Source organism: Papio anubis, chromosome 13, assembly GCF_008728515.1.
Source record: "Papio anubis isolate 15944 chromosome 13, Panubis1.0, whole genome shotgun sequence".
Classification (NCBI taxonomy): domain Eukaryota; kingdom Metazoa; phylum Chordata; class Mammalia; order Primates; family Cercopithecidae; genus Papio; species Papio anubis.
The window spans coordinates 106,330,059-106,356,361 of NC_044988.1; the positions used below are offsets into that span (position 1 = coordinate 106,330,059).

Consider the following 26,303-nt stretch of genomic DNA (forward strand, 5'->3'; position numbering starts at 1 on the left):
GGTCCTGGCGATCAGACCTTAGCCGACCCACCAAGCCCTTGAGAACGAGGCAGTCAGGGCGCATATCACATTAGAGACAGACAGAAGAGCTGCAGAGGCCACTGGGGTACAGGCAGCCCAGCAAGGGTGCACCATGGCACCCACCCACCCAGCACCCAGGGCACCGGGAGGAGCTAGAGGAAAGAAGCCTGTGCTAGAAGCAGCCACTCAAAGGCCACCATTTACTGCAAGGGCTTTCCTGGGACCAGGAGAGAACAGGCTGCTCTAGCCTGGGACACCCCCACTGCTCTCAGGGAGCTGGCATCTTAGTGGCATCTGAGCACAGCCTGAGCCCTGTGGAGGCGCGGGGGCAGTGACTGGAATGTGCTGCTTGGCAGGCTGCAGCGGCCGAGGTGGCCCCAGGGCAGAGGAGTGCAGTGCAGCCTCATGGGTGCCCTATGCCACCCCTGGTGCCCATGGGGCTGCTGATGCCATCCTGGGTCACTTCACTGGTGAGGTGAAGAGGCCCAGGTCACCACCTTGACTGGGAAGGGGGTAGGGGGGACGAGGACACAGCTCACTGTCAGGGTGTGGGAGGGGAGGGCTGGCTGGGCAGAGGCTGCAGTGGGGTCAGGGTTCAAAGGGTGGGATCCAGAGTCAACGGGAGTGTGGCTGTGCTCGAGAGCTGGCTGTTCCCAGAGGACCAGCTGGCTGGTCTGAGAGGACGACAGCTGCTGGCCAGGAGCTCCCTCGTGGACGCCTTCCTGGGCTCCCAGGAGGATGGCCATCAGAGGGGGCACGGGCAGCCTCGGGCCTCAGGCCCACGTCTCGGTCTGGAAGCGCTGTGTCCGCTGGAGCCTGGCTAGATACGCGGCTGCATCGGGGCTGCAGAGTCCGCCGTCCTCCTGGAAGATGGACATCAGGGCCTCCGAGACGTCCGCTGGCATGGACTTGGCGTTGCTAGAGGGGTAGGTCGCAGAAAGCTCAGTGAGGCCCGGCACCCAGGGACTGGGCCCAGTCCTGCTGCACCAAGGTCAGCTCACCCTGCCAGGTAGAAATATGCGCCCTGGCGGTCCAGCAGTTCCCACACGAGCGACCCCAGCTCCCGGAGCCGGTGCTGCACATACACTTTCTGCTCCTGTAGGGCAGAGAACAGGGCTGACAGCTGAGTCTGAGCCCCCTCCCCTCCCTTCCCAGCCCTTGAGCACACACACCTGTTCCCGGGAGAAGGCAGGGACAAGGGTCAGACAGTCCCGCGTCTCCAGCTCCTGCCACTCCGCCTCCCAGTAGAAGTCTTGGTCCCGCCAGCGGCAGCCAAAAAACAAGAAGTTTCCTAGGGAAATGCAGGGTGCTCTTGGCCACAGGTCCTTGAGGTTCAGCTGGGGAGCCCCGGCCACAACCCTGCCCTGGGACCCTGGGTGCTCACTGGTCTGGCCCTGGGCCACACGCTCCTGGATGGCTGCTCGGAAGGGGGCTACCCCAGTGCCGGGCCCCACCATGATCACGGGGGTGTCTGGTGTCTCTGGGAAGGCCAGACTCCCAGGCCGCACCCAGAGGGGCACCCGGACAGGACCTATTGCAGGAGAGAAGTGGTATGAAGAGGATCAAAGACCTGTGCTTCGTCTGCTAGGGCCCTAGCCCAGCATTTGCGTGAGCATGGGAGAGAAGGGGATACTGGCCCACGGCCCCCACCCTGGGAGCAGGGGTCACCTTGCCCAGGGTCCAGGGATGCCAGCGGAAAGGCTCGAAACAAAATAAATGAAATCAATTTCAACTCAAGATGCTCATCAAAAATCGCTCGAAAATAAATCACTCTCGCTCAAAGATCATAAAAAGTAAATCATTTCAAAAAATAAAAAATCGCTCGAAAGATCATAAAAATCAAAAATAAACTCAAGAGACAAAAATCAAAAAATCGAAACAAATCAAAAATCATCGCTCAGAGACAAAAATCAAAATCGCTCAAGAGCGGCTCAAAACAAACTCAAGGAATAAATCAAAATCAAGAGGATCAAACTCAAAACAATCAAAATCAAATCATCAAAATCGCTCAAAATCAAATCATCAAAGTTTCGGGAGGATGGTGAGGTGGGGTGGTGGGGCAGGGAGGCTGCCCTCACCTGTGCCTGGGCCATGGGCCCACCACCACCTCCCAGGGGGCAGTCCACAGTGGGGCGTCAGCTGCTCAGAGGGCAGCCCCTGCCTACAAAGCCCCACAGCCGCGGTCCCAGCTGCCAGGGCCGATCACCGTCCACCCGCAGGCCCCTCCCCTGCAGCATCGAGGAGGCTGATGGAAGGCCCTTGGCGGATACTTGAGGATGAGGAGTCCAGCAGGTAGTCCAGGAGGATAGCAGCAGCTGTGTGCGGGAAGTCACAGAGCACCTAGGCAAAGAGAGTCTCAGGGTGGCTGCAGCGTGGCTGTAGCCTCAGGGGCTGGGCCTGCCCTGCCCACCTCACCTCCAGGATGGTCCTGCGGGGCCGGTTGCAGTATTCAAAGAGCTCCTCCTGGCCTTGGGCAGAACTGAACTCCAGCAGCTTCTCCCGCTCCAGCTCATGGAGAGATAGACAGGCCAGGAGCTCAAAGAAGGAGCGGCGAGGCACGCTGGCGATGTCCAGGTAGTGGGACACGAGATGCCGCATGGAGCAGGGCTGGGGCAGCCTCGTGGGGCAGGAGACATCTGCAGGGTGAGCGGCAGGTCTCCGTGGGCTGCGGCGGGGTTGGGGTGGGGGCCCAAGGCACGGGAGAGGGCAGAGAGTCAGGGTGGCCGAGGCCGGGCTCACCTGGCTCCCGTGGCTGCAGCGTGAAGAGCTGGTCAGGGTCCAGGCCCAGCACCTGGCAGAACTGCTGGACATGGGCAGCCGAGTTGGAGGGCTGAATCAGCACCACATCGCCAGCAGCAAAACTGTATGGAAGAAGCCACCGGGGCTGTGGGGACTCTGCGAGGAGGACACTGAGGGCCCCGGACGGAAGCCATCCTCTGCAGCCCGGCCTGGCCTCCTCTGAACTCCAGACCCACGGCCCACCTCACCGTGCCCTCCTCGGTCCCCAGCAGTCCCCACTGCCTGCTTGGTGTCTTGGGCCATGCTCAGGCCTCACCTGATGCCGGAGCCCGAGATGTCAAACTCAATCAGCCGAACGTCCTGGAAGTGGGAGGGGCCAGTGACTCTCTGGTTGGAGATCATGGGTGCTAGGAAGGGCTTCGACTCTGACGGGGGCTCCTGAGAGCTGGGGTGAGCTACCCGCTGCCCCTCAGAGCCCGTGCTGGGCGCCTCTTGGAGGAACAGCAGGGTGAACTTGGAGGGCAGGCTGTGGGAGGGCATGCTGGTCAGACCAGGACTCCTCCCCAGGGGCTGCCCACCCACACGGGAGGGACCCAGGGCAAGGTCCCCAGGCCGGCTTGGGTCTGCTGCGCCTGTGGGTGACCCGGGGCCCACACTCACGGGACTCCAGGAGGGATCTCGGCAAGGTCCGGAGGCGGTGGGAGCAGACTCAGAACCCTGTCCCACAAGTCTCGCAGCCAGGGGTCCACAGCAGCGTCGGGCCTGGGAGGGAGCATGTGTGCTGGCCTGAGCGGACCCAGCGTGTGGCCAGACTGTAGAGGTGGGTACCACGCCCGCAGACTCACCCCAGCTCATGCTGGTCATCGCCTAGGCACACAGGCAAGAGGGCACTGCCCCCAAGCTGCAGTAGCCGTCGGTGCAGCTTCTTGGCCACGAAGTTGAACCTGTGGAGACAGTGAGGCTGGTCCTGGGCGGAGAGTGGTGCCCAGGCAGAGTGGGACCCAAGAGCGTGGAGCCCGGGTGGAGAGTGGAGCCTGGCAAGGGCCTTCCTCGGGTGGAAAACACGCTCCCCACTGGCTGCACCCTAGGAGGGGCACGGCCTCCACATGCCAGGGGCTGCCGAGATCAAGGCAGCGCCAGGGCCCCAAGCAGCAGGTTCTCCGCTGGCGGAGAATGAGCCTGTGTAGGTGGGAGCATGCGGTCTCGTCCCACTGATGGGCCCTCATTCCTGGGCAGGGACTTGAGGCAGCTGATGCCTCCAGGCCCCCAGCCACGGTGTGGGTCACTCCTCAGCTAAGAAACTGTGTGCTGGGGAAGAGCCAGGCACCCTCTTAGGGGTCAGTTTCACTTCTCACTCTGGTTCTGAGAGGCATGACTGGCTCCGGGTCACGCTCCTCCCTGGGAACGCCGTCAGCAGCCAGGCTCCCTTCCTCGCCTGAACGAACACTGCATCTCACACTGAGCAATGTCACTCACAGAACTACATCACACACAAAACTATGTCACGCACGGAACTACATCATGCATGGAACAAAACCTCCCAGCAGAACCGGGGTGGCGGCTGCCTCCGATCTTCCTGTTCTCTGTTTTTCATCTGAAGTGACTGACAACCCACTACGCACACAGCTTTTGATGCTTAGTGCTCACCGGACCTGGGCCCTATGTGGACAGTCGGGGTTTTCTCTGTTGTGGGGTCTAAAGATGCCGTTTGCACACTGAACACACTACTCCTTGCTCAGGGTGCAGAGGAGCACTGTGAAAATGCCCAGGAGAAAAGGCAGAGGCGGCCTCTGGGGCGGCAGGAGCGTACAGGGTCCCCCTCCAGGCTTGAAGTCGTGAACACCTCGCAGCACACCTTTTTGTAAGAGTGGGGACCGGCGCCAGGTTGGCCTGTGTGACATCAGCATGGCTCTGAGCCCAGCCCTCTGTCACCCTGCCTGCTCCCCTGTTCCCTCCCTGCAGCGTGAAGCCTGGGGTGCCCACCAGGGAGCGTTGTGGACGAGAAGCCAGCACTGCTGCAAGGGCCCTGTGGCCTGCAGGGGCCGACCCTGGAAGCTGGTCTCTGCCCTCTGCCAGCACACCTGTTGCTCAACCCCCAGAACTGTTCCGTCCACCCACTGTCCCATCCCCTACTCACTTGGTGTATGAGGAGTCCCCGAGGCCCAGGACGGCAAATTCCATCTGACAGAGGGCGGTGGTGGGCAGGTTCTTCCGGAATATAAACCTCCAGAAGTTCTACAGCCGGAGGAAACTCTGAGTCAGAGGCCTCAACCTCTAGGCCAGCCCCACAGCAGGGAGCGAGAGGAGGGTCTCAGGGGAACAGGCAGGGGGCAGAATGGAACTGGACCTATCTGACCAAAAGGCAGGGCCCGGGTCCAGCCTGCAGGATGATGGGCACTGGGAGGCAGGGCTGGTCCAGGGCCTGGGGAGACCAGGGCCCACCCTGCCCACGGGAGCCGGACAGCATGCTGTGCACTCCGAGCCTGTGTAGGGCTCCCTTCCTGGGACATCACCCTTCTCTGCCCCACGCTCTGAGCTGCCACGAGCAGCTCTGCACTTGGTCTCCAAACTGTCCACCGCCCCAAGAGTCCCTCACCTCCACCTGTCATTTCCCAGCAAAGCATGGGTCTGTACCAGAGGCTCTCACACCTGGACCTCTGAGGTCCTAGTGTCTCCGGGGCCCTCACACCCGGCCCTCTGAGGTTCCAGTGTCGCTGAGACACATCCCCCTCCTTCCGTGGCTGCAAGACCTCGAGCCAACAGGGTCCAGATCCTCTGGTTCCACACCCTGCCTTCCACGGTGGCCTCCCAGCTTGATCGGAGGCCCCCTCTCCCAGACAAGGAGCCTACTGCCCCCTCCCTACCTGGATCCCAGGTGGCCTCTGTGTGTGGTCTTCACCACCCACCCACCTCCCCTATCCATGGCCAAGCATGGAGGCTAGAGTAGGGGCCCCAGGCCCCTCTGTGGACAGAGAGGCCCTGGCCTTGTCAGCCCACAGCTCTGACCCTGGCCCTGGACCACCCCTGGCCTCCCGGGAACGCACTGCCTCATCAGCTGCCTCTCTGGGCCACGTTGTGCAAGCAAATGTACCCAGCCTCTTGCCCCCGAGAGCCTCCCTAGCGCCCTGCTGCTGAGACACCCTTGCTTCCTGAATCCCAAAAGGATCTTCGCTGCTCCCTTTGGTGAACTTCCTTCCCGAGAAAAGGGTTCCACAGAGATCATTTCTGCGACTTTTCCCTCACTCGACTGGCATGCGGCTGGGTCTGTCCTGGGATCGGCACCACCGCTGAAGAGCCAGGGCCCCACTGGCCGCCCTTGGGGTGGGTAGGGCACTCTGTCCCCAGAGGCTAACCCCACAACGACATGCCCCGGGGGGGCCCTTTCATCCTCAGCAGGGCCCTTCCTGGGCATGGGGCTTTCTGGCTGCAGACCCAGCTCTGGACGTTGTTACTTTCCTGGATAACTTCCTCTCCACCATTGTCTTCTCATTCTGAGGCCACTGGAATGACCTTCGAATTGTGGCATCTGCTTCCTTCCATTTTCTGTCTTGCTTTTTGTCATACTTCCTAGGACTTCTCATCTTTTTTTGAGATGGAGTCTCACTCTGTAGCCCAGGCTGGAGTGCAATGGCGCAACCTCAGCTCACTGCAACCTCTGCCTCCCAGGTTTAAGTCTTTCTCCTGCCTCAGCCTCACAAGGAGCTGGGATTACAGGCGCGTGCCACCACGCCTGGCTAATTTTTGTAGTTTTAGTAGAGACAGGGTTTCGCCATGTTGGCCAGGCTGGTCTGGAACTCCTAACGTCAAGTGATCCACCTGCCTCGGCCTCCCAAAGTGTTGAGACGAGAGACGTGAGCCACCACGCCCGACCCACCTCGGCCTTCCAAAATGTTGAGATGACAGGCGTGAGCCACCGCGGCCGTTTTTGTTGTTGTTGCTGAGACAGGGTCTCATTCTGTCATCCAAGCTGGAGTGCAGTCTTGAAATCACAGCTCACTGCAACCTTGACCTCCTGGGCTGAAGCAATATTCCCACCTCAGCCTCGCTAGTGGGGATTATAGATGTGCGCCACCACGCCCAGCTAATTTTTTATTTATTTATTTTTGTAAAGACAGGCTCTTGCCATGTTGCCCAGGCTGGTCTCAAACTCCTGGGCTCAAGCAATCCTCCCACACCTTGGCTTCTCAAAGCGCTGGGATTCCAGGCTTGAGCCACTGCACCCAGCCTCTTCTAATCTTTTTTTTTTTTTTTTTTTTGAGACAGAGTCTTGCTCTGTCGCCCAGGCTGGAGTGCAACTGCCGGATCTCAGCTCACTGCAAGCTCCGCCTCCTGGGCTTACACCATTCTCCTGCCTCAGCCTCCCGAGTAGCTGGGACTACAGGAACCCACCCCACGCCCGGCTAGTTTTTTTGTATTTTTAGTAGAGACGGGGTTTCACCGTGTTAGCCAGGATGGTCTCGATCTCCTGACCTCGTGATCCGCCCGTCTCGGCCTCCCAAATCTTCTAATCCTTTAAAGTTTTTTCATGTCCATTTAAATAACTATTTCTGGCCAGGTGTGGTGGCTCGCACCTGCAAACCTAGCACTTTGGGAGGACGAGGCGGGCAGACTGCTCGAGCCCAGGAGTTTGAGACCCCATCTCTACAAAAAATACAAAAAAAAAATTACTTGCATGTGGTAGTGTGCACCTGCAGTCCCTGCTGCCCAGGAGGCTGAGGTGGAAGGATCACCCGAGTCTGCAAGGTCAGAGGGCAGTGAGCTGAGATTGTGCCACTGCATTCCAGCCTGGGCAACAGAGCGAGAGCTCTGTCTCCAGAAAAAAAAGAAAAAGAGAAACAGAAAGAACTGTTTCCTGTTCCTGAGTCTCCAGCTTTGCCCTTGCCCCATGGGGGTCACATCCACTACTGCTTCAGCCTCTGCCCGTCTCTACTTGTTATGCTGGTCCTTCCTCGGGTGGGGTGTGGTTCTTTGTGGTGCATTTGCTTTTACCCAGTCTGGAGTGCAGTGGCGAGATCTCAGCTCACTGCAACCTCCGCTTCCTGGGTTCAAGTGATTCTCCTGCCTCAGCCTCCTGAGTAGCTGGGATTACAGGCGTGCGCCAATACACCCAGCTAATTTTTAGTAGAGATGGGGTTTCGTCATGTTGGCCAGGCTGGACTCAAACTCCGGACCTCAGGTGATCCACCCGCCTCGGCCTCCCGAAATGCTGGGATTACAGGCGTGAGCCACTGCCTGGCGCCCCGTGGGTTTCTTCACCAGATGGGCAGGGACCTGGTCACTCAGCGTTTGACTGTGGTTCCTCTGTTTTCTCCTGTCTGCTGCAAGGGGCACCTGCCTCACCTACAGCATCATCGGCAAGGAGCCAGGGTCCTCCTGTCTCGCTAGGATAGCCACTAAGACGCGCTCCTGTCTCCAAGGCCATGGGTTCTGGGTCCATGGCCTCTTCAAGGAGCCCCCAGTTCCTGCTGTGGGCATTACCTGCCCCCTCCAACTCCTGGTCTTCTCTGTGGGTGCCCATACTTGAGACTCTTCCTTTCCTTGTTGACCTGAGTCCCAGCATGAGCACCAGCTTCCTGCCACTGGCTGACTGAATGCCCAGCCCAGCCCCAGTCCCTCTCCTCTCCCATGCTCTGGGGCTTCCCTATCCCACCATTCCCCTCCCCTGCCTGTGCTCCACTCTGAACCCCCTTCTCTTCCATCCCACTCTATCTGAGACCCCTTGACCTACGCTCAGCTCTCCCTCTAGCCACTGCACATCCCCTGCCGTCCCTACTCAAGTGTTCAGCCTCTTTCTCCTGTCTCTCCCCTGCCAGCAATTAAACATGCTGAGTTTCGGCCGAGCGCGGTGGCTCACGCCTGTAATCCCAGCACTTTGGGCGGCTGAGGCGGGCAGATCACGAGGTCAGGAGATCGAGACCATGCTGGCTAACACGGTGAAACCCCATCTCTACTAAAAAATTGCAAAAAATTAGCCGGGCATGGTGGCGGGCACCTGTAGTCCCAGCTACTCGGGAGGCTGAGGCAGGAGAATGGTGTGAACCCACGAGGCAGGGCTTGCAGTGAGCCGAGATCGTGCCACTGCACTCCAACTTAGGCAACAGAGCAAGATTCCGTCTTAAAACAAAAAACAAAAAACAGAAAACATGCCAGGTTTCTCCCATCTTTTTTTTTGAGATAGGGCCTTGTTCTGTTGCCCAGGTCGGAGTACAGTGGCCGATCCCAGCTCACTTTAACCTCTGACTCTCTGGTTCAAGAAATTCTCCTGCCTCAGCCTCCCGAGTAGCTCAGATTACAGGCAAGCACCACCATGCCCAGCTAATCGTTGTAATTTTAGTAGAGACGGGTTTCACCATGTTGGCCAGGCTGGTCTCGAACTCCTGACCTCGTGATTCGCCTGCCTAGGCCTCCCAAAGTGCTGAGATTATAGGCATGAGCCACTGCACCTGGGTCACACTCAAGACATTCTTAAAAGATGCTCTCGGCCGGGCGCGGTGGCTCAAGCCTGTAATCCCAGCACTTTGGGAGGCCGAGGCGGGTGGATCACGAGGTCAGGAGATCGAGACCATCCTGGCTAACATGGTGAAACCCCGTCTCTACTAAAAATACAAAAAACTAGCCGGGCGTGGTGTCGGGCGCCTGTAGTCCCAGCTACTCGGAGGCTGAGGTGGGAGAATGCCGTGAACCCGGGAGGTGGAGCTTGCAGTGAGCCGAGATCGCGCCACTGCACTCCAGCCTGGGCGACAGAGCGAGACTCCGTCTCAAAAAAAAAAACCCGCCAGAATAAAAAAAAAAAAAAAAAAAAAAAAGATGCTCTCGGCCGGGCTCACGCCTGTAATCCCAGCACTTTAGGAGGCCGAAGCAGGCGGATCACAAGGTCAGGAGATCGAGACCATCCTGGCCAACATGGTGAAACCCCATCTCTACTAAAAATACAAAAAAAATTAGCTGGACGAGGTGATGGGCGCCTGTAGTCCCAGCCACTCGGGAGGCTGAGGCAGGAGAATGGTGTGAAGCCGGGAGGCGGAGCTTGCAGTGAGCCGAGATCGCTCCACTGCACTCCAGCCTGGGCGACAGAGCGAGACTCAGTCTCAAAAAAAAAAAAAAAGAAAACGAAAAAAAAAAGATGCTCTCCACTCACTCACTGAGTTGCTGATCTCCTGTAACCGGGCTTGTCTCCCCACGAACCACTGAAGCTGCTCTTGCTGGTATCACCAACAATCCCTTTGCCAAGAAATCCCAGGGATTCCTCTCAGGCTTTATCTTACTCGGCTTCTGTGCAGCTTTACATGCTGGAGCCCTTCCTGGAACACCCGCTCCTCAGGCCTCTCCTTGGGGATGCTGCACCCTCTCTTCTAGCTGCTTGGTCGCTCACTCTCCTGCCCTCCTGGGCTCTAACGTTCTGGGCAGCCTGTCCTGTAGGGAGAGAAGAGCTTCCTCTTCTCACACTTCTGTATTGTGGCTATCTTAACACCTACCTCCCTGTGCCCCAGGATCTTCCTTGGAGCGCTAGTCCTACTGCGCTTCTCCACTTCAATGTTTCCAGGTTCCCTTCCTGCACAACCACCTAGTCCCACTGTGTTCTCTTATTTCTGTCAATGGAACCACCATCCATCCAGAGCCCAAATCCCTGTCTTGATTCTGCTTGACCTCTTGGGTCTGTTCCATGTCCTGGGGTCTCTCTCTTCCTAACACCCGTGCAACGTGTCCACTTCTATCTTCTGCCACCACCTTAGCTCAGACTGGTAGCATCTCCTCCCTGTCCTGTGCATCTCATGGCATTATTCTTGCTCTCCTGCTGACCAGCGGCGGTCTTGCTAGTGTAGGAACATGACTGGGTCACCCCTACAGTTCCGACAACCCTTCATTTCAAGCCCATCTGCTTTGCTGTGGTTACTCAGGCTCTTTGGACTGGGCCTGGCTTCCTGCCTCTCTTCTCCCCTCTTGCCCCAGTGCACTCCTCAGCTTGGCCACCCTGAGCTGCTTTTCACTTTTCACACAAGCCAAATAATCTTTTTCCTCTGCACAGACTGCTCCTTCTTTCTTGGTGCCTGACTAGCCCTCACGCATTCTTCGGTGACTCAGTTTACACTCTTTTCTTCCAGAAACCTCTGCCTGGGCCCCAAGGCTGGGTGAGATAAGGCTCGATGCCCCTTATCAGTGCTCCTGTGACATATGCTACTTTCCCCAGCTGCAGGTGTTCGCTGGCACTGTCATTGCCCATTAGGTGCTTCTGCTACAGTATGAACTCTGCCAGGACGGAAATATGGCGCTGGGTTCACAGCTGGATCCCCAGCACCAGACTGTGCCAAGAATGGAATATGTGCCTAAAAGATGGTCAGAGAATTCAGCAACGTTTCCTGAGGGTCATACAGTCTAGAAATACACAGAAGACCCAGACTAGATGCATATATAGATAGCCCTGGAAAGATAAGAAAGGTTAAAATGGATAATAAGGCTATTTGGTGGCTATGAAGAGTTTATTAGAGAGAGCAACTGGAGCCCCCAGCTCCACTCAGGGACGTCCTCTCAAATCCACCTCTGAAGATGCATGAGATAGAGAAGAGCTATTTACTGCACCTAGACTCCAGGCAATGAAAACGGGGTGAGGGTCGAGGGCAGGGATCTGAGGAGCCACATCAGGCCAGCCTTACCTTCATGTTGTCAGGGGGGTCTCCTTGGCCTGTAGTTGCACAAACAAATATCACCAGGGGCTCGTTAATCAGATTCACCTCAACAAAAAGACACACACACGTAAGACCTCCGGCTGTAAGGACTGGGCGTCCTTCCCAAAACTCGACCCCCTTCTCCTGCACTCAGGCTGACAGGGCAGAGGAATCTATGTGAGCGGCCACACCGTCTTCTCTTTCACGTTCCAACCTCCTCCAGGTGCTAAACTGAACTCCTCTTCCCAAGCCTCCCCTTTCCCTAAATCCGCCATAAGGGAAAGACCCGCTCTCAGAGACAATGCGACGCCTTTTGGGTCGATGACCCCGAGAAGCGGGCACGCCAGGCCTGTTTGTCCCCCACGCCGAGGCCCTAGCTAGCCCTCACCACCGGGTAGGAGTCCAGGGCCTGCACCCGGCAGCCAAGCCGCCGGCGCCGGGCCTCGCGACCCAGTCTCTCCGACACATCCTGAGCCGTGCCTGTCTGGCTGCCAAAGAGCACCAGAAACTGCGGGTTCGGCATCTGGACGCGCCCGGCTCCAGGTCGGAGACTAAGAACTAGAAGGCAGATCCCGCCGGCCGGGATACAGAGACCGCTCCGCCTTCCGCCGTCGACCGGAAGTGACGCACTAGGGACGCGCCCGGTGGGGCATGGCGTCCGATCGAGGCGGGCGTCCACCGGCGGCCAGGGTTGAGTCCCGGGTCGGGGCCAGGGCATTGCCGGCGCACCAAGGCCGAGGGCTGGGGGTGGCGGGGCTGCTCTCTGCCTCTCGCTCGCAGCAGCGGCGGCAGGCGCGGGCGAGGGCCACGGGGAGAGGAGACGCAGCCCCGCGGGTGGCACGCTCGGCCGGGCCCCGGCCCGCGCTCAACGGGCGCGATGCTCTTCTCGCTCCGGGAGCTGGTGCAGTGGCTAGGCTTCGCCACCTTCGAGATCTTCGTGCACCTGCTGGCCCTGCTGGTGTTCTCTGTGCTGCTGGCACTGCGTGTGGATGGCCTGGTCCCGGGCCTCTCCTGGTGGAACGTGTTCGTGCCTTTCTTCGCCGCTGACGGGCTCAGCACCTACTTCACCACCATCGTGTCCGTGCGCCTCTTCCAGGATGGAGAGAAGCGGCTGGCGGTGCTCCGCCTTTTCTGGGTCCTCACGGTCCTGAGTCTCAAGTTCGTCTTCGAGATGCTGTTGTGCCAGAAGCTGGCGGAGCAGACTCGGGAGCTCTGGTTCGGCCTCATTACGTCCCCGGTCTTCATTCTCCTGCAGCTGCTCATGATCCGCGCCTGTCGGGTCAACTAGCCTCACCGAGGTGCCGGAGAGGGAGCGCTGGACGGCTAGAATGCTGACCTCAAGCCGAGGCCCTACTTGCGCCGCACCGGAGGAGAGGCTCTCTAGTCTAAAGGCAACTCCTGCTTGCGCCGAACTGAGTGCCCGGTTTCCCTATTTCCATCCTGCCTGAAATGGTTTCTTCAGCAGGGTTTAAAAGAGCAGCCTTCATCCTGAAAATGTATCTCTTTTTATTTAATGCTTTGAGTAGATAATCCTGAATTGAGGTCCTGAGGAGGCCCCCAGGCCAGACAGTCCTGAACCCCTCTGACACTTGGAAGCTGAATATAAGTAAAATGCCCCGGTGGACTCTGAGTATTTCCTGTGGATCCTGGGAAAGTACTGTTGCACAAAGGCTGCAAAGCTGGACTCAGGAATGTCCTCCAACCAGCAGCGCCGACCTGAGAGCTCCCTGTGCCGTCCATCCAGACCAGACTTCGGTAGATGCCTTTGTTAGATCAAATGTAAACCAGCTTGTATCTCCCCTGTGCCACGAGAGATTGGCTTTTTATTCCAGTCTAGGCAGAGAGAGAAGAATGTTGAATAAGAGCACGATTAGGGTCCTGTCTGGTTATCTCTTGCCCACGAAAAGAGCTCTGCTGTCCAGGCACTGCTTGGTTTCCTATCCCAGCGAAGACTGCAGTTCCGTGGACCTTTTCACCACCTTGTGGCTGGCACTCTTAGCACACCTGAGACAGATTTAAGCCTCCCTGAGAGACTGAAGAGAGGAACAGGTGTCGGATACTCATAGGCACTGAGACCTACAAATGGGGAACTTGTGAGTGGCCCAGCTTTGTTGGCCTATGAACTTTGGTTTGATGCCAGTCAGGTGCCAAATGAGAACCTTTGCTGAGATGCAAATAAAGTAAGAGAATGTTTTCCTGAAATGAATAGTGGTTGCCTGTACCCCTCAAAGGTTAAATGTGATGAATATTGAGATACTCTCTGCTGCATGGTGTAACTGGTTACAGAGCTGCAGTTTCAGATGGGTTGAAACCTGTGGCTAGAGCTTAGTGGATGGTGGTGGTGGTGGGAATCACTCGTTCTGGAGAATCCCTCCTTCCTGCTCTAGGAGGCCGGTAACTCAGGCACCTGCCCCACCCTGTGTGAAGACAACAGTCTAGGCTCACGTTGAAGACCCGTTGAATAGTTTGTAACCCCAGAGCCCGTGACTTCTTGCCAGTGTGTGGTATTGTGTGGGCCTTGGCACTCTGTAGCGCGGGGATCAGCAAACAATGTCCTAAGGCCTGTTTTTGTGTGACCCTTGAGCTGAGGATGGTTTTTACACCCCTAAATAATTAAAAGCAGGCCGGGTGCGGTGGCTCACGCCTGTAATCCCAGCACTTTGGGAGGCTGAGGAGGGCGGATCACGAGGTCAGGAGATCGAGACCATCCTGGCTAACATGGTGAAACCCCGTCTCTACTAAAAATACAAAAATTAGCCGGGCATGGTGGTGGGCACCTATAGTCCCAGCTACTCGGGAGGCTGAGGCAGGAGAATGGTGTGAACTCAGGAGGCAGAGCTTGCAGTGAGCCGAGATCGCACCACTGCACTCCAGCCTGGGTGACAGAGCAAGACTCTGTCCCCCTGCAAAAAAAAGCAAAAGCAGAACGTGTGACAGAGAGTGAATATGACCCTCAGAGTCCAAGGTCTTTTAATTGGCACTCTTGGCCTTCAGGGCCAGAAGATTCTCTAGTGAGGATGCAGGCTGTTTCGCAGTGTTTCTGTCTCTCCTGGGTACATGCCAGTAGCAACCTTCACTTGTGACAACCAGATGTTTATCTAGACATTGCCAAGGGCCCTGGGGGACAAAACTGTCCCTGGCAGAAACCAGTGGGCTAAAATATTTCCTATCTGGGACCAGACGCGGTGGCTCACGCTTGTAATCCCAGCACTTTGGGTGGCTGAGGTGGGCGGATCACGAGGTCAGGAGTTTGAGACCAGCCTGACCAACATGGTGAAACCCCGTCTCTACTAAAAATACTAAAATTAGCTGGGCATGGTGGCGCATGCCTGTAATCCCAGCTACTCTGGAGGCTGAGGCAGGAGAATTGCTTGAACCTGGGAGGCAGAGGTTGCGGTCAGCCGAGATAGCTAGCACCACTGCACTCCAGCCTGGGCAACAGAGCAAGACTCCATCTCAAAAAAAAAAAAAGTCCTATCTGGCTCGTTACACAGGTGTGCTGACCTCTGCTCTCATGCATCAGCCTGGCCAGCGTATTGCAGTGTCCGCCTCTGCCTGGCGTGTATGCTTAGTTGTGTAAACCGTGGAGGGGCTTGTGTTGGAGGCAGCTTATCTGGTTTGTTGCACAGCTACGACAATGTGTCAAGCCTAGGGTCGGCATAACTTAAGCCAGATTCAAGCTGAACAGTGGGAGTGAGTTTCCTCGTGATGTTATTTATTTCTAGATTTTGTGTTTTGTGTGTTCCCCTGTTTTATTTTGGTAGTTCAGAATTGGGCAACCCTATTAGGGTAGAAGTGATGAACATTGGATGCTTCCTTTGGAAAGGCGATTTGAGGAGGGCCCTATGGGAGGAGACACTTGGCTTCTGGAAGGCTGAAATGAAATTCTGGCCGGGCGCGGTGGCTCACGCCTGTAATCCCAGCACTTTGGGAGGCCAAGGCAGGCGGATCACGAGGCCAGGAGTTCGAGATCAGTCTGGCCAACATGGCGGAACCCTGGATCTACTAAAAATACAAAAATGAGCTGGGCGTCGTGGCAGGCGCCTGTAACCCCAGCTACTTGGGAGGCTAAGGCAGGAGAATCACTTGAATCCGGGAGGCGGAGGTTGCAGTGAGCCGAGATCCTGCCACTGCACTCCAGCCTGGGTGACAAGAGCAAGACTCCATCTCAAAAAAAGAAAAAAAAAATTTTATTTTCTCCAGCTTAATGGAGTGGCAGGAGAATAAGGCAGCATTAAGCTAGCGGCTGCTGCAGACTGTCATGGGGCACAGAAGCTGAGGAGGGCATCCCCAAGTTAAAAAGAGAAAAACCTGTTCTGCGTCTTCGCAGAGACCCAGGTGACCCTGGAGCACTGTCCCTGAAAGGCAAGTGGTGTGGGAAGCAGCAGTGTCTACTGAGCAGGCTGCTGACTGCAGGGCAGGTGATGGAAAGACGGTGATGTCCGCACTCCAATTCCCCTTCTCCCCATGGCTCCAAGCGATCTCCCTATTATCTGCAGGCTTGAAAGACTGTGGAAGCACTCCGAAGCCCTCCCTGGGACAGAAGGGACTTGTCGGCCTGGAGGCTGTGCCCTCAGGGTCATGGCATCTGGAGCCTGAATGGGGGGAAGTTCAACCGATGGGAGAGGAGTAGCCTTAACGTGGCGGCAGGGTGGAGTGATCAGACGCAGGGGTCGGCCCTATGGGGCCCACCGTTACCCTGGCTTTTTTTTTTTTTTTTTTTTGGCTCTTAATGCATTGGAGAACTGTCCAAGTATACAGGGCCCTGCCCTGGTGAGCCTGCTTGCGTGTGGCGGGAGAGGCTGCTTCCTTTGTGCCTGCTCCTGCACATGCTTTGTGGGGACCACGGATGGAAAGGTTGGGGTAAGAGGCTCCCACCTGGGCAGCCTATAAAAACTAGCGATTTCTGAGAAACTGGTTCGTTGGGGCTGCGCAGGGCTCCAGAATTGGCATTTCGAAGCCCCGCAGGCACCTGCCGGAGGTCGGAGGACCCCTGGTGAAAGCAGGGTCCGGGCCAGAGTGTGGCCTGTGCACCGTCCACGGGCGCGGGTGCCTTCGGTCCTGGAGCAGCCCCCTTCCTGCACCCTCAGCGGATGGAAGAGGCGGCCTCGGTGCTGGCAGCGTGAGGAAGTCCCAAGCTCAGCCAAGGTCACTCGGGGCGCGGGGCCCAGGGGCCGCCCACCCAGCTTCCCGCAGGGACGCCCGGAGGCGAGAGCGCAGGGGCGGAAGTGGGGTCCGCCAGTGAGCAGCGCGAGGCGCCTGGGTGTGTCCGAGGGGCCTTCCCAATGGAGGCCGGCTCCGGTGATAGGCGTTGTCCAATGAAGTCCCTTGGGAGGCGGGGTTGAGGAGAGTGTTGTCCAATCGGTAGGGTCACCTGAGGGGCCCGCCCTCCTCTCCTGCCATAGGTGGGCGTCCCGCGCGGGGCGGGGAGAGCGGGCTTCCCCCCAATGGTCGGTGGCCCGGGAGGGGGCGTGGCCGCGGCGCCCAGGTCTGCCGCGACGGCGGCGGCCACTCCGGCCCTCAGTCCAGCCGTCCGCGGCCGCGTTCGAAGCATGGCCGCCCTGGGGCGGCCGGGCTCGGGGCCGCGCGCTGCGGTGCCCGCCTGGAAGCGCGAGATCCTGGAGCGGAAGCGGGCCAAACTGGCCGCGCTGGGCGGGGGCGCGGGGCCCGGGGCGGCGGAGCCCGAGCAGCGGGTGCTGGCCGAGAGCCTGGGCCCGCTGCGCGAGAACCCGTTCATGCGGCTGGAGGCCGAGCGGCGGCGGGGCGGGGGCGCGGCGGGGGCGCGGCTGCTGGAGCGGTACCGCCGCGTGCCCGGCGTGCGCGCCCTCCGCGCCGACAGCGTCCTTATCATCGAGACGGTGCCCGGCTTCCTCGCCCGCTTTCCTCCCGCCCGCCCCAGGGGCCGCGCAGATCCGCGCCGCCGAGGTGCTGGTGTACGGGGCGCCGCCCGGCCGCGTCAGCCGCCTGCTGGAGAGGTTCGGTTCCGCCTGCTGCGCCGCGCGCCGCCGCGGAGCCCTGAGCGCGCCTGCCCCTCGCTCCCTGCCGCCGCTGCCGCCGCTGCCCGCGCAGCCCTGCCCTGCCTGCGCTCCCAGCCGCCCGCCCGTCGCGCCTGGGCCCGGCAGGAGGGGCGGAGCCCTGGGCCCGCCGCAGCTGGAGCCCCTCCTCCAGCACCGGCAGCAACTCCTTCACCGTTCACCCTCGGGGTCTGCATCGCGGTGCAGACGCCCACCTGCTCTCCAACGTGCCCTTGGTCCCGGAGCCCCGGGCCAGCCACAACTGCCTTCTGGGCCTCTGCCTGGCCGGGGACAGTGGAAGCCAGGGTGAGTTTCAGAGTCCCTCCACCCGCCCCCCAGCCCCGGGACCCCGAGTGCCACTCCAGCCTGGCCCCCTGCCAGTGCCACTCCTAGCCAGCGCCAGTGCGTCTCCGCAGCCACCAGCGCCAACGACTCCTTCGAGATTCGGCCGGCCCCCAAGCCAGATATGGAGACCATCCCCTCCGGGGACCTCCAGGCCCGGGCGCTGGCCAGCCTCCGCGCAAACTCTCGAAATTCCTTCATGTTCATTCCCAAGAGCAAGGCCTCCGGCGCCCCTCCTCCTGAGGGGGCGCAGTCCGTGGAGCTGCCAAAGGGAGACGTGGGCCCGGCCTCCCCGAGCCAGGAGCTCGGATCCCAGCCGGTGCCTGGAGGGGATGGTGCGCCTGCCCAAGGGAAGAGCCCCGTGGAGGTCGAGGCACAGTGGGCAGTCGAGGAGGGGGCCTGTCCCAGGACAGCCACCGCCCTCACTGACCGGGCCATCAGGTGGCAGAGGCCGTCCTCACCACCCCCCTTCCTGCCGGCTGCTGCAGAAGAAGCTGAGCCTGCTGAGGGCCTCAGGGTTCCTGGCTTGGACAAGAGTAGCCGGGAATACGGGAAGCCAGGGCTGCCTGTCACCTTCATCGATGAGGTAGACTGGGAGGAGGTGGCCCCCCAAGAAGCCAAACTACCCTGCTCCCTGCGTCCTGCCAGGCCCGGGTGCGTGGCAGAGCTTCAGCCCCGGGGCAGCAACACCTTCACAGTGGTGCCCAAGAGGAAGCCAGGGGCCCTGCAGGGCCAGAACTTCAGTCAGGCCAACGGGGAGCCCCGGCCACAGGAGGCCGAGGAGGAGAAGGCTGGTTGCCTCCTGGGGCCCACGCTGAAGAAGCGCTACCCCACCGTGCACGAGATCGAAGTGATTGGCGGCTACCTGGCCCTGCAGAAGTCCTGCCTCACCAAGGCTGGCTCCTCAAGAAAGAAGGTCAGTGGTGGGGGCAGGGCCACTGGCCAGGAGGGAGAGAGTGACAGCTCACACAACCGTGTGGGCAGCACCTGCCCTGATCCCAGGACGCTTGGCCTGGGCAAAGGATGGTTTCTATATGGACTCGAGGCGAGCTGGGGCTGGGTGAGCCATGCCGGGTCCAGGGCCCCAGTGGAGCCCCCTGACTTGGGCCATGGGGACAGCTGACCTACTGTGTGCCTTGCGAGGCTGCTGGAGAGCACCGGGGCAGACAGTGCTGTGCCTCTTGCTAGTTCTTGTGGCTCATATGGAATTAGCGGGGCGGGCCTGTCCCTTTGTCAGTCCAGTTGGAAGAAGCAGACCTGGGCTTGTGGGCTCCTCCCTAGGCTTGGCTTTGAGGGGGTGGCCTCACATGGTCTCCTGGAGGGCCTGCTGCATGGGCGCGGGGCGCCAGGATGTGAGTGGGAAGAGGCCCGTGATCGGGGTTGGCGGGATCCCTGCATCATGGTCAGCCCTGGGGTGCAGCCCACCAGCCAGTTGGAGGGGGCTGTCAACGCCCCAGAAAGCACACTGGCTGGGAGCTGGGCAGGAGTGCCGCGTGAGTGTCTAGCATATGCCTGTTCTGGGCCTGGGAAGCTTGCTGGGGAGAAGGGGACTTTGGAGGCTCTGAGCCAGCCAGGCAGGGGAGTCTCCCTCCTGGCCAGTGGCCTGGAACCCTCTGGGCACAGGAAAAAGAAAATCCTCAGATTCTTCCTGGTCATTCTTGCACCTGTATTTGTTCCCCAGGGCAAATTCCAAGGGCAGCTCCACGTGACTTCCCCATCTGCGGTGACCTGTCAGGAAGCAGGTGTACCTTCCCTGGGGACTGAGCGGGGGCCTGGGGCGTCTCCCTTGGCTCTTCCTGTCCAGGCACTGCCCCAGAGCCAGTGCTGGCTAGGCTCACCCCTGAGATGGGCTGTCCTCCAGCCTCAGTTTTCCCAGGCTGGGGATGGGACCTTGCAGGCTCCCTTAGCAGACAGGCTGCTGCCTCCCTCTGTTTGCTTCCTGCCTGGGATTGGCCTTGGCATTGTGCCTCTCCCTGTCCATCCTCCCCTGCTGGAACCAGGGCGTTGGTGCTCCTGCCTGCTCTGTCTGCCGGCCCAGGCATCTGTGCTAACCCTCCTGAGGTGCTTCCAGTGGGGGCTTGGGGCTGGGCACAGGGCCCCTCCCATTCCTGGAGCCACATGGGTCTGTCTCCCCAACCCTCGCCCGAGCATCACCCCAGCCCATCGAGGTGGGGTCGGTCTGATAGCCACAGCCTCTCTCCCCCAGCTCCTGTCTGCCTTTCCCTCCCCTGCGTCCGTACCCTTGGCCCTGGCTACGCGAGGTGGGTGCTTCCTGGTCTTGCCCCAGAGGTGGCAGTGGGGACACCTCCCCCTTTGTAGAGAGGAATCTGCACCTCAGCTCAGGAGTCAGATGAGGTCATGGAGCTTGTGGGGCGAGAACTGAGTTCAGGTTCCTGTTTCTAGAACCCCTCCCCGTAACTTGTGTGGCCATCCCTGGGAGCCTGGCTTTTTCCTGGGACTTGAGGCCGCTGCCTAGGGCCTGGCCATTTTGCCCTCAGAAGGGACAGAACTGTGCCGGGCATGGTGGCTCACACCTGTAATCCCAGCACTTTGGAAGGCCGAGGCGGGTGGATCACGAGGTCAGGAGTTCAAGACAATCCTGGCCAAGATGGTGAAACCCCGTCTCTACTAAGAAGATATAAAAAAATTAGCTGGGTGTGGTGGCGGGCACCTTTAATCCCAGCTACTCGGGAGGCTGAGGCAGGAGAATGGTGTGAACCCGGGAGGCGGAGCTTACAGTGAGCCGTGATGGCGCCACTGCACTGCAGCCTGGGCGACAGAGTGAAATTCTGTCTTAAAAAAAAAAAGGGGGGGGGGACAGAACTGTGGGGGTCACTTGTGGCTGGGTTAGAATCAGAAGGGCAGGGTGGGGGCCGGAGGGCCAACGGGAGCAGAAAGATGCAGTCGGGGAGAGAAGCTGAGCCTGGGAAACAAGCCCTGGACCAGCAGGAGGGAGGAGCTCGGGCCAGCCTGAAGGGGTGGGAGTCCAGATGGACAATGCCTGGCATGGCCAGGTGGCCCGGGCAGGGCCCTGCCAGAGCAGCATGACCTGCTGGCTGTGACTTCCTGCCTGGGTACAGGCCAGCTGCCCTGCCTGGGAAGAGCCAGAATGTCCATCAGGAGGGGACGGAGGCATGGGGCTGCCCTGCCTTTCAGAATGGCTTGCTGGCCTCGGCACAGTGGGCTGCGGGGCAGGGCTGTCCCATGTACTCTGTGGCCCCTGGGCCAGGAGCACTCACAGGTGGGGGTGCAAGGTGCCCCATGCGAGTCCTGTACCTGGCCTTGCCTGACCACCCTAGGCAGCCTTTTTTTATTTTTTGTTTTTTGAGACAGTCTTGCTCTGTCACCCAGGCTGGAGGGCAGTGGCAGTATCTCAGCTCAGGGCAACCTCCATCTCCTAGGGTTCAAGCGATTCTACTGCCTCAGCCTCCCGAATAGCTGGGATTACAGGTGTGTGCCACCACGCCCGACTAATTATTGTATTTTTAGTACAGACAAGGTTTCACCATGTTGGCCAGGCTGGTCTCGAACTCCTGACCTCAGGTGATCCACCCGCCTCACCCTCCCAAAGTGCTGGGATTACAGGCATGAGCCATGGTGCTGGCCCCAGCCTTTGGTTGGGACCACTGGCTGTGTGTGACCCCAGAGCATGGGGGTGGAGTGCAGGGATTGCAGGGCCTGGAATCCAGCAGGACCTGACTGTGGGCCAACGGCTTACTGTGCGTCTCAGTGACTGGTGGTGCTGCTGCTTTTCCTGGGGTGCAGATGAAGGGCAGCTCTTCAGTGGAGTTGTCTGGGTGGTGGGAGTCTGTGAGGCACCTGCCCTGGGGCTGGCTGTCCCCACACAGGGTATGATGCCCTTGCACGCCTCTGAGGGGTGCCGCCCTGCTCTGGGCAGTGGGGGGCTGCTGGCCTATGTGCCGGGGGCGGGGAGCTGCCTGGCAGGCACAAGCCCATTTAAGTTGTCCATTGGCAGAAGCGGCAGGTGCACCGTCTCGCAGGCTGATCTTGGGGCAGACTGCTGTGTGCTATTGCAGCCGCGCCCAGGCTGCTTTCCTGGAGGGTGGGGCATCCCTTCTCATCCTCACACCTGCCGCCCGTGGGACTTGGCGCTGCAGCCTTTCCTCTTCGTGGAGCGCCACCTGGCCTGGCTCCTACCTGTCTGGCTGCCCCTTCCTCTCCCCTCTGCCCTCCTCTCCTCCTCCCCTCCTCTTCTTCTGGCTCTCTGCCCAGCCGGAGCATGTCAGTGTCCCCAGGGCTCAGTCCTGGACACCCAGGGCCGTCTGCCCTCACCTGCTGTGGGACTTCCGCCTCCACTCCCAAGGCCTCGCTCTCTGATCCTTAGACCCAAGTGCCACCCTGACATCTGCCCTACCTGCTGACACCACCTCCCGGCCAGCACCAAGCCCCAGACTGGGCTCCTCCCTGCGTCTCCCCCTGTGCAGCGCAGATCCTGGGTGGCCAGGGGCTGTTGCATCGCTCACTGTTGTTGGGTGAGCCCCTTCTTGTCAACTTTCCTTTCCTTCCCGCCTCTCCACCAGCTCTTCCCATAGGTGCCACCTAGGTGGTCTTTCTGAAGCCAGGGACCCCAGCAGCTGCCTGGACCCTCCTCCCTCAGCTTTCTCATGGGTGGAGGCTGTGCCTGGTGCTGGGGCCACACTTGACTCAGGGAGCACCCAGCGTCCCGGGAGCCTGCTGTGGACATCGCACTCGGGCAGCCTGGTCTAGGGTCCGGCCACCCGTGGGAGCGTTGGCTGGGGCTGCGTGGGGGATGGGAGGCAGGTAGCCGTGTGCAGGGAGGAGGGAGGGGCAGGGCTGGGCTCAGCTCACACCTCCATCTGGGCAGGTTGGGGCTGGCTGCTTGGCCCTTTGTCCCGGGTGGAGGCCAGGCCCTTTGGTAACCAAAGCTAGGTGTGCACAGGCAGGGTGAGTGGAGCAAGAACAAAAGGGTCCTGAGAAGCCAGGAGGCTCCGCTGGGAGGCTGGGCTGAGCCGGGACCCACCTGCGGGCTCTCTGTTGGCTGTGCCAGGCGAAGTCCCTGATAGGCTGCATTGCCAGCCCCTGGCCACACCCTCTGCCCATCCTGCGTCCTGGGGTCTTCAGGCTGCCCACAGCATGAGTCACGGGGTGTCCTGTGACCCACTGACCTGTCTCCACAGTGGGAGGGGAGGGCTGTGCACCAGCCCAGCTGAGGAGACCTGGGGAGGCAGGACGTGACCAGAGCCCTGGGCCCCAGCTGAGGGCAGACAGGGGCTGCCTGTCCACCCCCTGCTCCCCACTGCCTGGCCAGGCTGTACCAGGCTCAGGGCCCATGTGCACCCAGCCCCCGCAGCCCCCCTGCTGGGACTGGTCATGTGCACGAGCGAGGGCACTAATCCTGCAGCCCTGGCAGCCGGCCCTTCTGTGTTCTCAGCCATGGGGGCTGGGCCTGGAGGGCTTCGGGGTCATCTGGGTTAGCTCCACGTATCCAGGGCGACTGGAAGCCCCATTTGTTGCTGGACTTTGGGGCTGTGGGAGACCTCTGGCCCACCAGCCCCGTCCTGCCTTGAGCACCTCCACCTGGGGTATCTGTCCCAAAGCATGAGTCTGGGAGGGCTGGGTGACCCCATCCCCAAGTGGGCTGGCAGTGGGTGGGTGTTTGTAGGGTCTGTCCCAGCCTCTCCCTGCCTGGCCTCCTGTGGGATGAGCGTTGGAGGGCCAGGTGGGCCTAGCCACAGGCGGGGCAGTTAAGGGACAGGAGCTGGTGCCTTTCTCCTTGTTTTGTCTGATCCAGGTGGCCTCCCCCTCCCCCGCTCATCTGTGCAGACAGCTGGGGTGCTGAGGCCTAGGGTAGGGATGCAAGCAGGCAGCTGAGTTGCCCAGCAGGGCTCTGTGTGAGCTGTGCTGAGAAGGGAAGCTGGAGGTTTGGGCACAAAGGGTGGCCCCCCGGCTGTAGGAGGTGGGGATGTTCATGGTGAGAAGGGACCCAAGGGTACGCTTGGCTGTGGGCCGTGTGGCCACTGCGGGAGAGGGCATGATGGCGGGAGCGTGTGCCCTCGGCCCTGTCGTGGCAGCCCTGTGTGGCCTCAGCTGCTTCCTGAGAGGCTGTCTCATCCTACTGTGCCTGGCTGCGGTGGTTCTCTGCCTGGGGCCCGGCTCCTGCCTCTGGGTCCTTCTAGGGGAGGAGGAGGAACTTGAGCTGCTGGTGTCCTGTGCCCAGGAAGAGTTTAATATTTCGAGCTCCGGCAGGGCCGCTCTCATCTGCTGCAGGTGGGGGCCGCTCATTTTCATGGGGGACCACTGGGGCCGGGCTGAGTGCAGCTGAGCGGTGGGAGCTCGGCTGTTGTGGGGAGCTTAGCCCCATGCAAGCCCCGGTCAGGGGAGGTGGAGAGTCCTGACCACTGCTCCCATTGCCCCTGGGAACCAGCAGCCCTGCCTGGGCTTCAAGGCCACTGGGAAAAAGAAAGCATTTGCTCAGATGTGAAATCCTGCAGCCTACGAAGTGGGGACGGAGGACGAGGGCCAGAGGGACAGCAGGGTGAGGAAGGGGTCATTGCTGGGGTCGCTGGCACCCAGGCTCAGTGGAGGCAGTTCCTCACTCTGCACAGTTCCTCAGGCCAACTCTCAACTATGTTAGGTGGGTGATGGTGCCTGGGGCTACCGCCCGGCCTTGACGCCTCACAGAGGCCCTTGTCAGCAGTGGGGGGGTCCGTGCTCTGCCGGATTGTCCAGGCATCCAGTAAACCAGGACATGAACTTGGCTTTAGAGAGAGGCCCCAGACACCAGCAGGAGCTGCCTGGAGCCTAGAGGGCAAGACTCCTGAGGGGACAGCCTCTCTTCCGCCCTGTTCCTGCTCTAGTGGGAGGGGATGTGTCCACCCCAGTGTCCCCCCAGCTGGTGCTCTGCCCAGACAGCAGAGCAGGAGGATCCTGAGATGGTAGCCCTGGGAGCTGGTTTAGACGCTTCTGGGGACCCAGAGGCTTTGGGCTTCTGGTCCTGATCAGAGTTTGCTCCCTGGTTGGGATTGGGAGGGGAAGTTGGCCCCCAGGGTGGAGGGGATGGACGCCTGCAGGGTCCAGCTGGAGAGGTCTTCGCCCACCTCCTGGAGCCCCCGAAGGGTTGATGGTGCATCTGGCGCGTCCGGCGCCCCACTTGGGTCAGCCTCATCCTGAGGGCTGGACCTGAGCCCCTGGCATTGTGCCCATGTGGGCCCTCAGCCCTCGTTCATGTGACTCTCACTCCCAGATGAAGATCTCCTTCAATGACAAAAGCCTGCAGACCACATTTGAGTACCCCTCCGAGAGCTCCCTAGCACAGGAGGAAGAGGTGGAGCATGAGGAGGAGGAGGAGGAGGAGGAAGAGGAAGAGGAGGAAGAGGGTTCCGGCTCAGAGGAGAAGCCCTTTGCACTCTTCCTGCCCCGGGCCACGTTTGTGAGCAGCGTGAGACCCGAGAGCTCTCGGCTGCCAGAGGGCAGCTCAGGTGGGTGTCCACCTAGGGGGACAGGCAGCCTGGGCGGGGTGGAGCCTGGTCTGTGTCCACATGTCCACGTGTGCATCTCCGTTCACAGGCCTGTCCAGCTACACCCCGAAGCACTCTGTGGCCTTCAGCAAGTGGCAGGAGCAGGCACTAGAGCAGGCCCCGAGGGAGGCAGAGCCCCCGCCCACAGAGGCCATGGTGAGCTGCAGGGGAGGGGAGCGCTGCGGGGAGTCTGATGCCTGGGCGAGCCCATGTGTCCACATTCTGTTCTCTCACTTTCAGCTCACACCTGCCAGTCAGAATGACCTCTCGGACTTCCGCAGCGAGCCAGCCCTTTATTTCTGAGCCCAGCACTGCCAGGACCAAGGCTGAGCCCCAGCTGTGGGAGTCCCGGAAGCTGGGCAGTAGCCAGGGACTACTGCACCCACTTCTGCCTTGTCTGGTCTCACTGTATTCCACCCACCCCTCCTGGCCTTGGAAGCAGCCGGGGTGCCTCCTGCCATTGGGACCAGGTCTGGGTCTCACTCCCCGGCCCTGGTTTGGGAGGGCCCAGGTGGGGAGTGGGGTGGGGAACTGCCTGTGGGTGAGGTCAGGGGTCTGCTCGGTGGTGGCCATCTGCAACCTGGCAGGGGACTGTGCAGATTCTACACCTGGCAGTTCCCTGTCCTGTCTCCTCAGCCTGCCTCCCAGCGGCCATGGGGGGGTCTGGGGTGAAGGGCTGTCCCAGCTACTTGTCCTCTGCAGGACCCTAAGCCCCTGCCCACAGCCCCCATGTCCTCTGTGATGAGTGGCATCTTTCCTGCCTCTGACGATGGACTCAATAAACAGCACTGGACAAGGCTGCTGGCATCCCAACTGCGTGGTCCTTGGCTGAGAGGGGAGCAGGGGCAGGTCTCTGCAGTAAGAGGCCACATGGGGTACAGTGGGCCCCAGCTTGCACGTCTGTGCCAGGGTGTGTGGGAGGGGACCCCAGTCTGGTACCCCCACTCCTTGATGTCCCAGTGGCCAAGGCTCTGACCCCCCAACTTCTTTTTTTTTTTTGAGACGGAGTCTCGCTCTGTCGCCCA

The 26,303-nt window shown here is 60.2% G+C and overlaps 3 protein-coding genes across 3 annotated transcripts; 2 read left to right on the forward strand and 1 right to left on the reverse strand.

Annotated features, from left to right (window-relative positions):
• Nucleotides 1-194: 194 nt before the first annotated feature.
• On the reverse strand, nt 195-12,172 carry NDOR1 (NADPH dependent diflavin oxidoreductase 1). Its single transcript, XM_031654782.1, has 14 exons — nt 11,812-12,172; nt 11,412-11,489; nt 4,898-4,995; nt 3,606-3,704; nt 3,421-3,522; nt 3,077-3,286; nt 2,761-2,882; nt 2,437-2,657; nt 2,235-2,361; nt 1,690-1,722; nt 1,406-1,552; nt 1,194-1,312; nt 1,023-1,117; nt 195-939 (listed from the first exon to the last, which is right to left on the reverse strand). Exons 1-14 carry the CDS (start codon nt 12,139-12,141, stop codon nt 795-797), a joined length of 1,926 nt encoding a protein of 641 aa, XP_031510642.1. The 5' UTR covers nt 12,142-12,172; the 3' UTR covers nt 195-794.
• On the forward strand, nt 12,047-13,625 carry TMEM203 (transmembrane protein 203). Its single transcript, XM_009187776.2, has one exon. The coding sequence runs from the start codon at nt 12,301-12,303 to the stop codon at nt 12,709-12,711; it is 411 nt and encodes a 136-aa protein (XP_009186040.1). The 5' UTR covers nt 12,047-12,300; the 3' UTR covers nt 12,712-13,625.
• Nucleotides 13,626-16,171: 2,546 nt separating this feature from the next.
• Nucleotides 16,172-26,085, forward strand: TPRN (taperin). The gene is given in 7 exon segments (XM_021927013.2): nt 16,172-17,293; nt 17,295-17,539; nt 17,541-17,692; nt 17,695-18,695; nt 25,005-25,239; nt 25,328-25,434; nt 25,519-26,085. Coding segments are annotated over 7 exon segments (2,226 nt in total). The 5' UTR covers nt 16,172-16,870; the 3' UTR covers nt 25,582-26,085.
• Nucleotides 26,086-26,303: the final 218 nt, after the last annotated feature.

Excerpts from the sequence above, each read along its gene's own strand:
- NDOR1 (XM_031654782.1), bottom strand. The coding sequence starts at position 12,141 with ATGCCCTGGCCCCGACCCGGGACTCAACCCTGGCCGCCGGTGGACGCC. Across the intron at positions 2,883-3,076 it reads ATCTCGGGCTCCGGCATCAG|TTTTGCTGCTGGCGATGTGG; the intron begins GTGAGGCCTGAG and ends TCTTCCATACAG. Across the intron at positions 1,553-1,689 it reads ATCCCTGGACCCTGGGCAAG|GTCCTGTCCGGGTGCCCCTC; the intron begins GTGACCCCTGCT and ends CTCCTGCAATAG.
- TMEM203 (XM_009187776.2), top strand. The coding sequence starts at position 12,301 with ATGCTCTTCTCGCTCCGGGAGCTGGTGCAGTGGCTAGGCTTCGCCACC.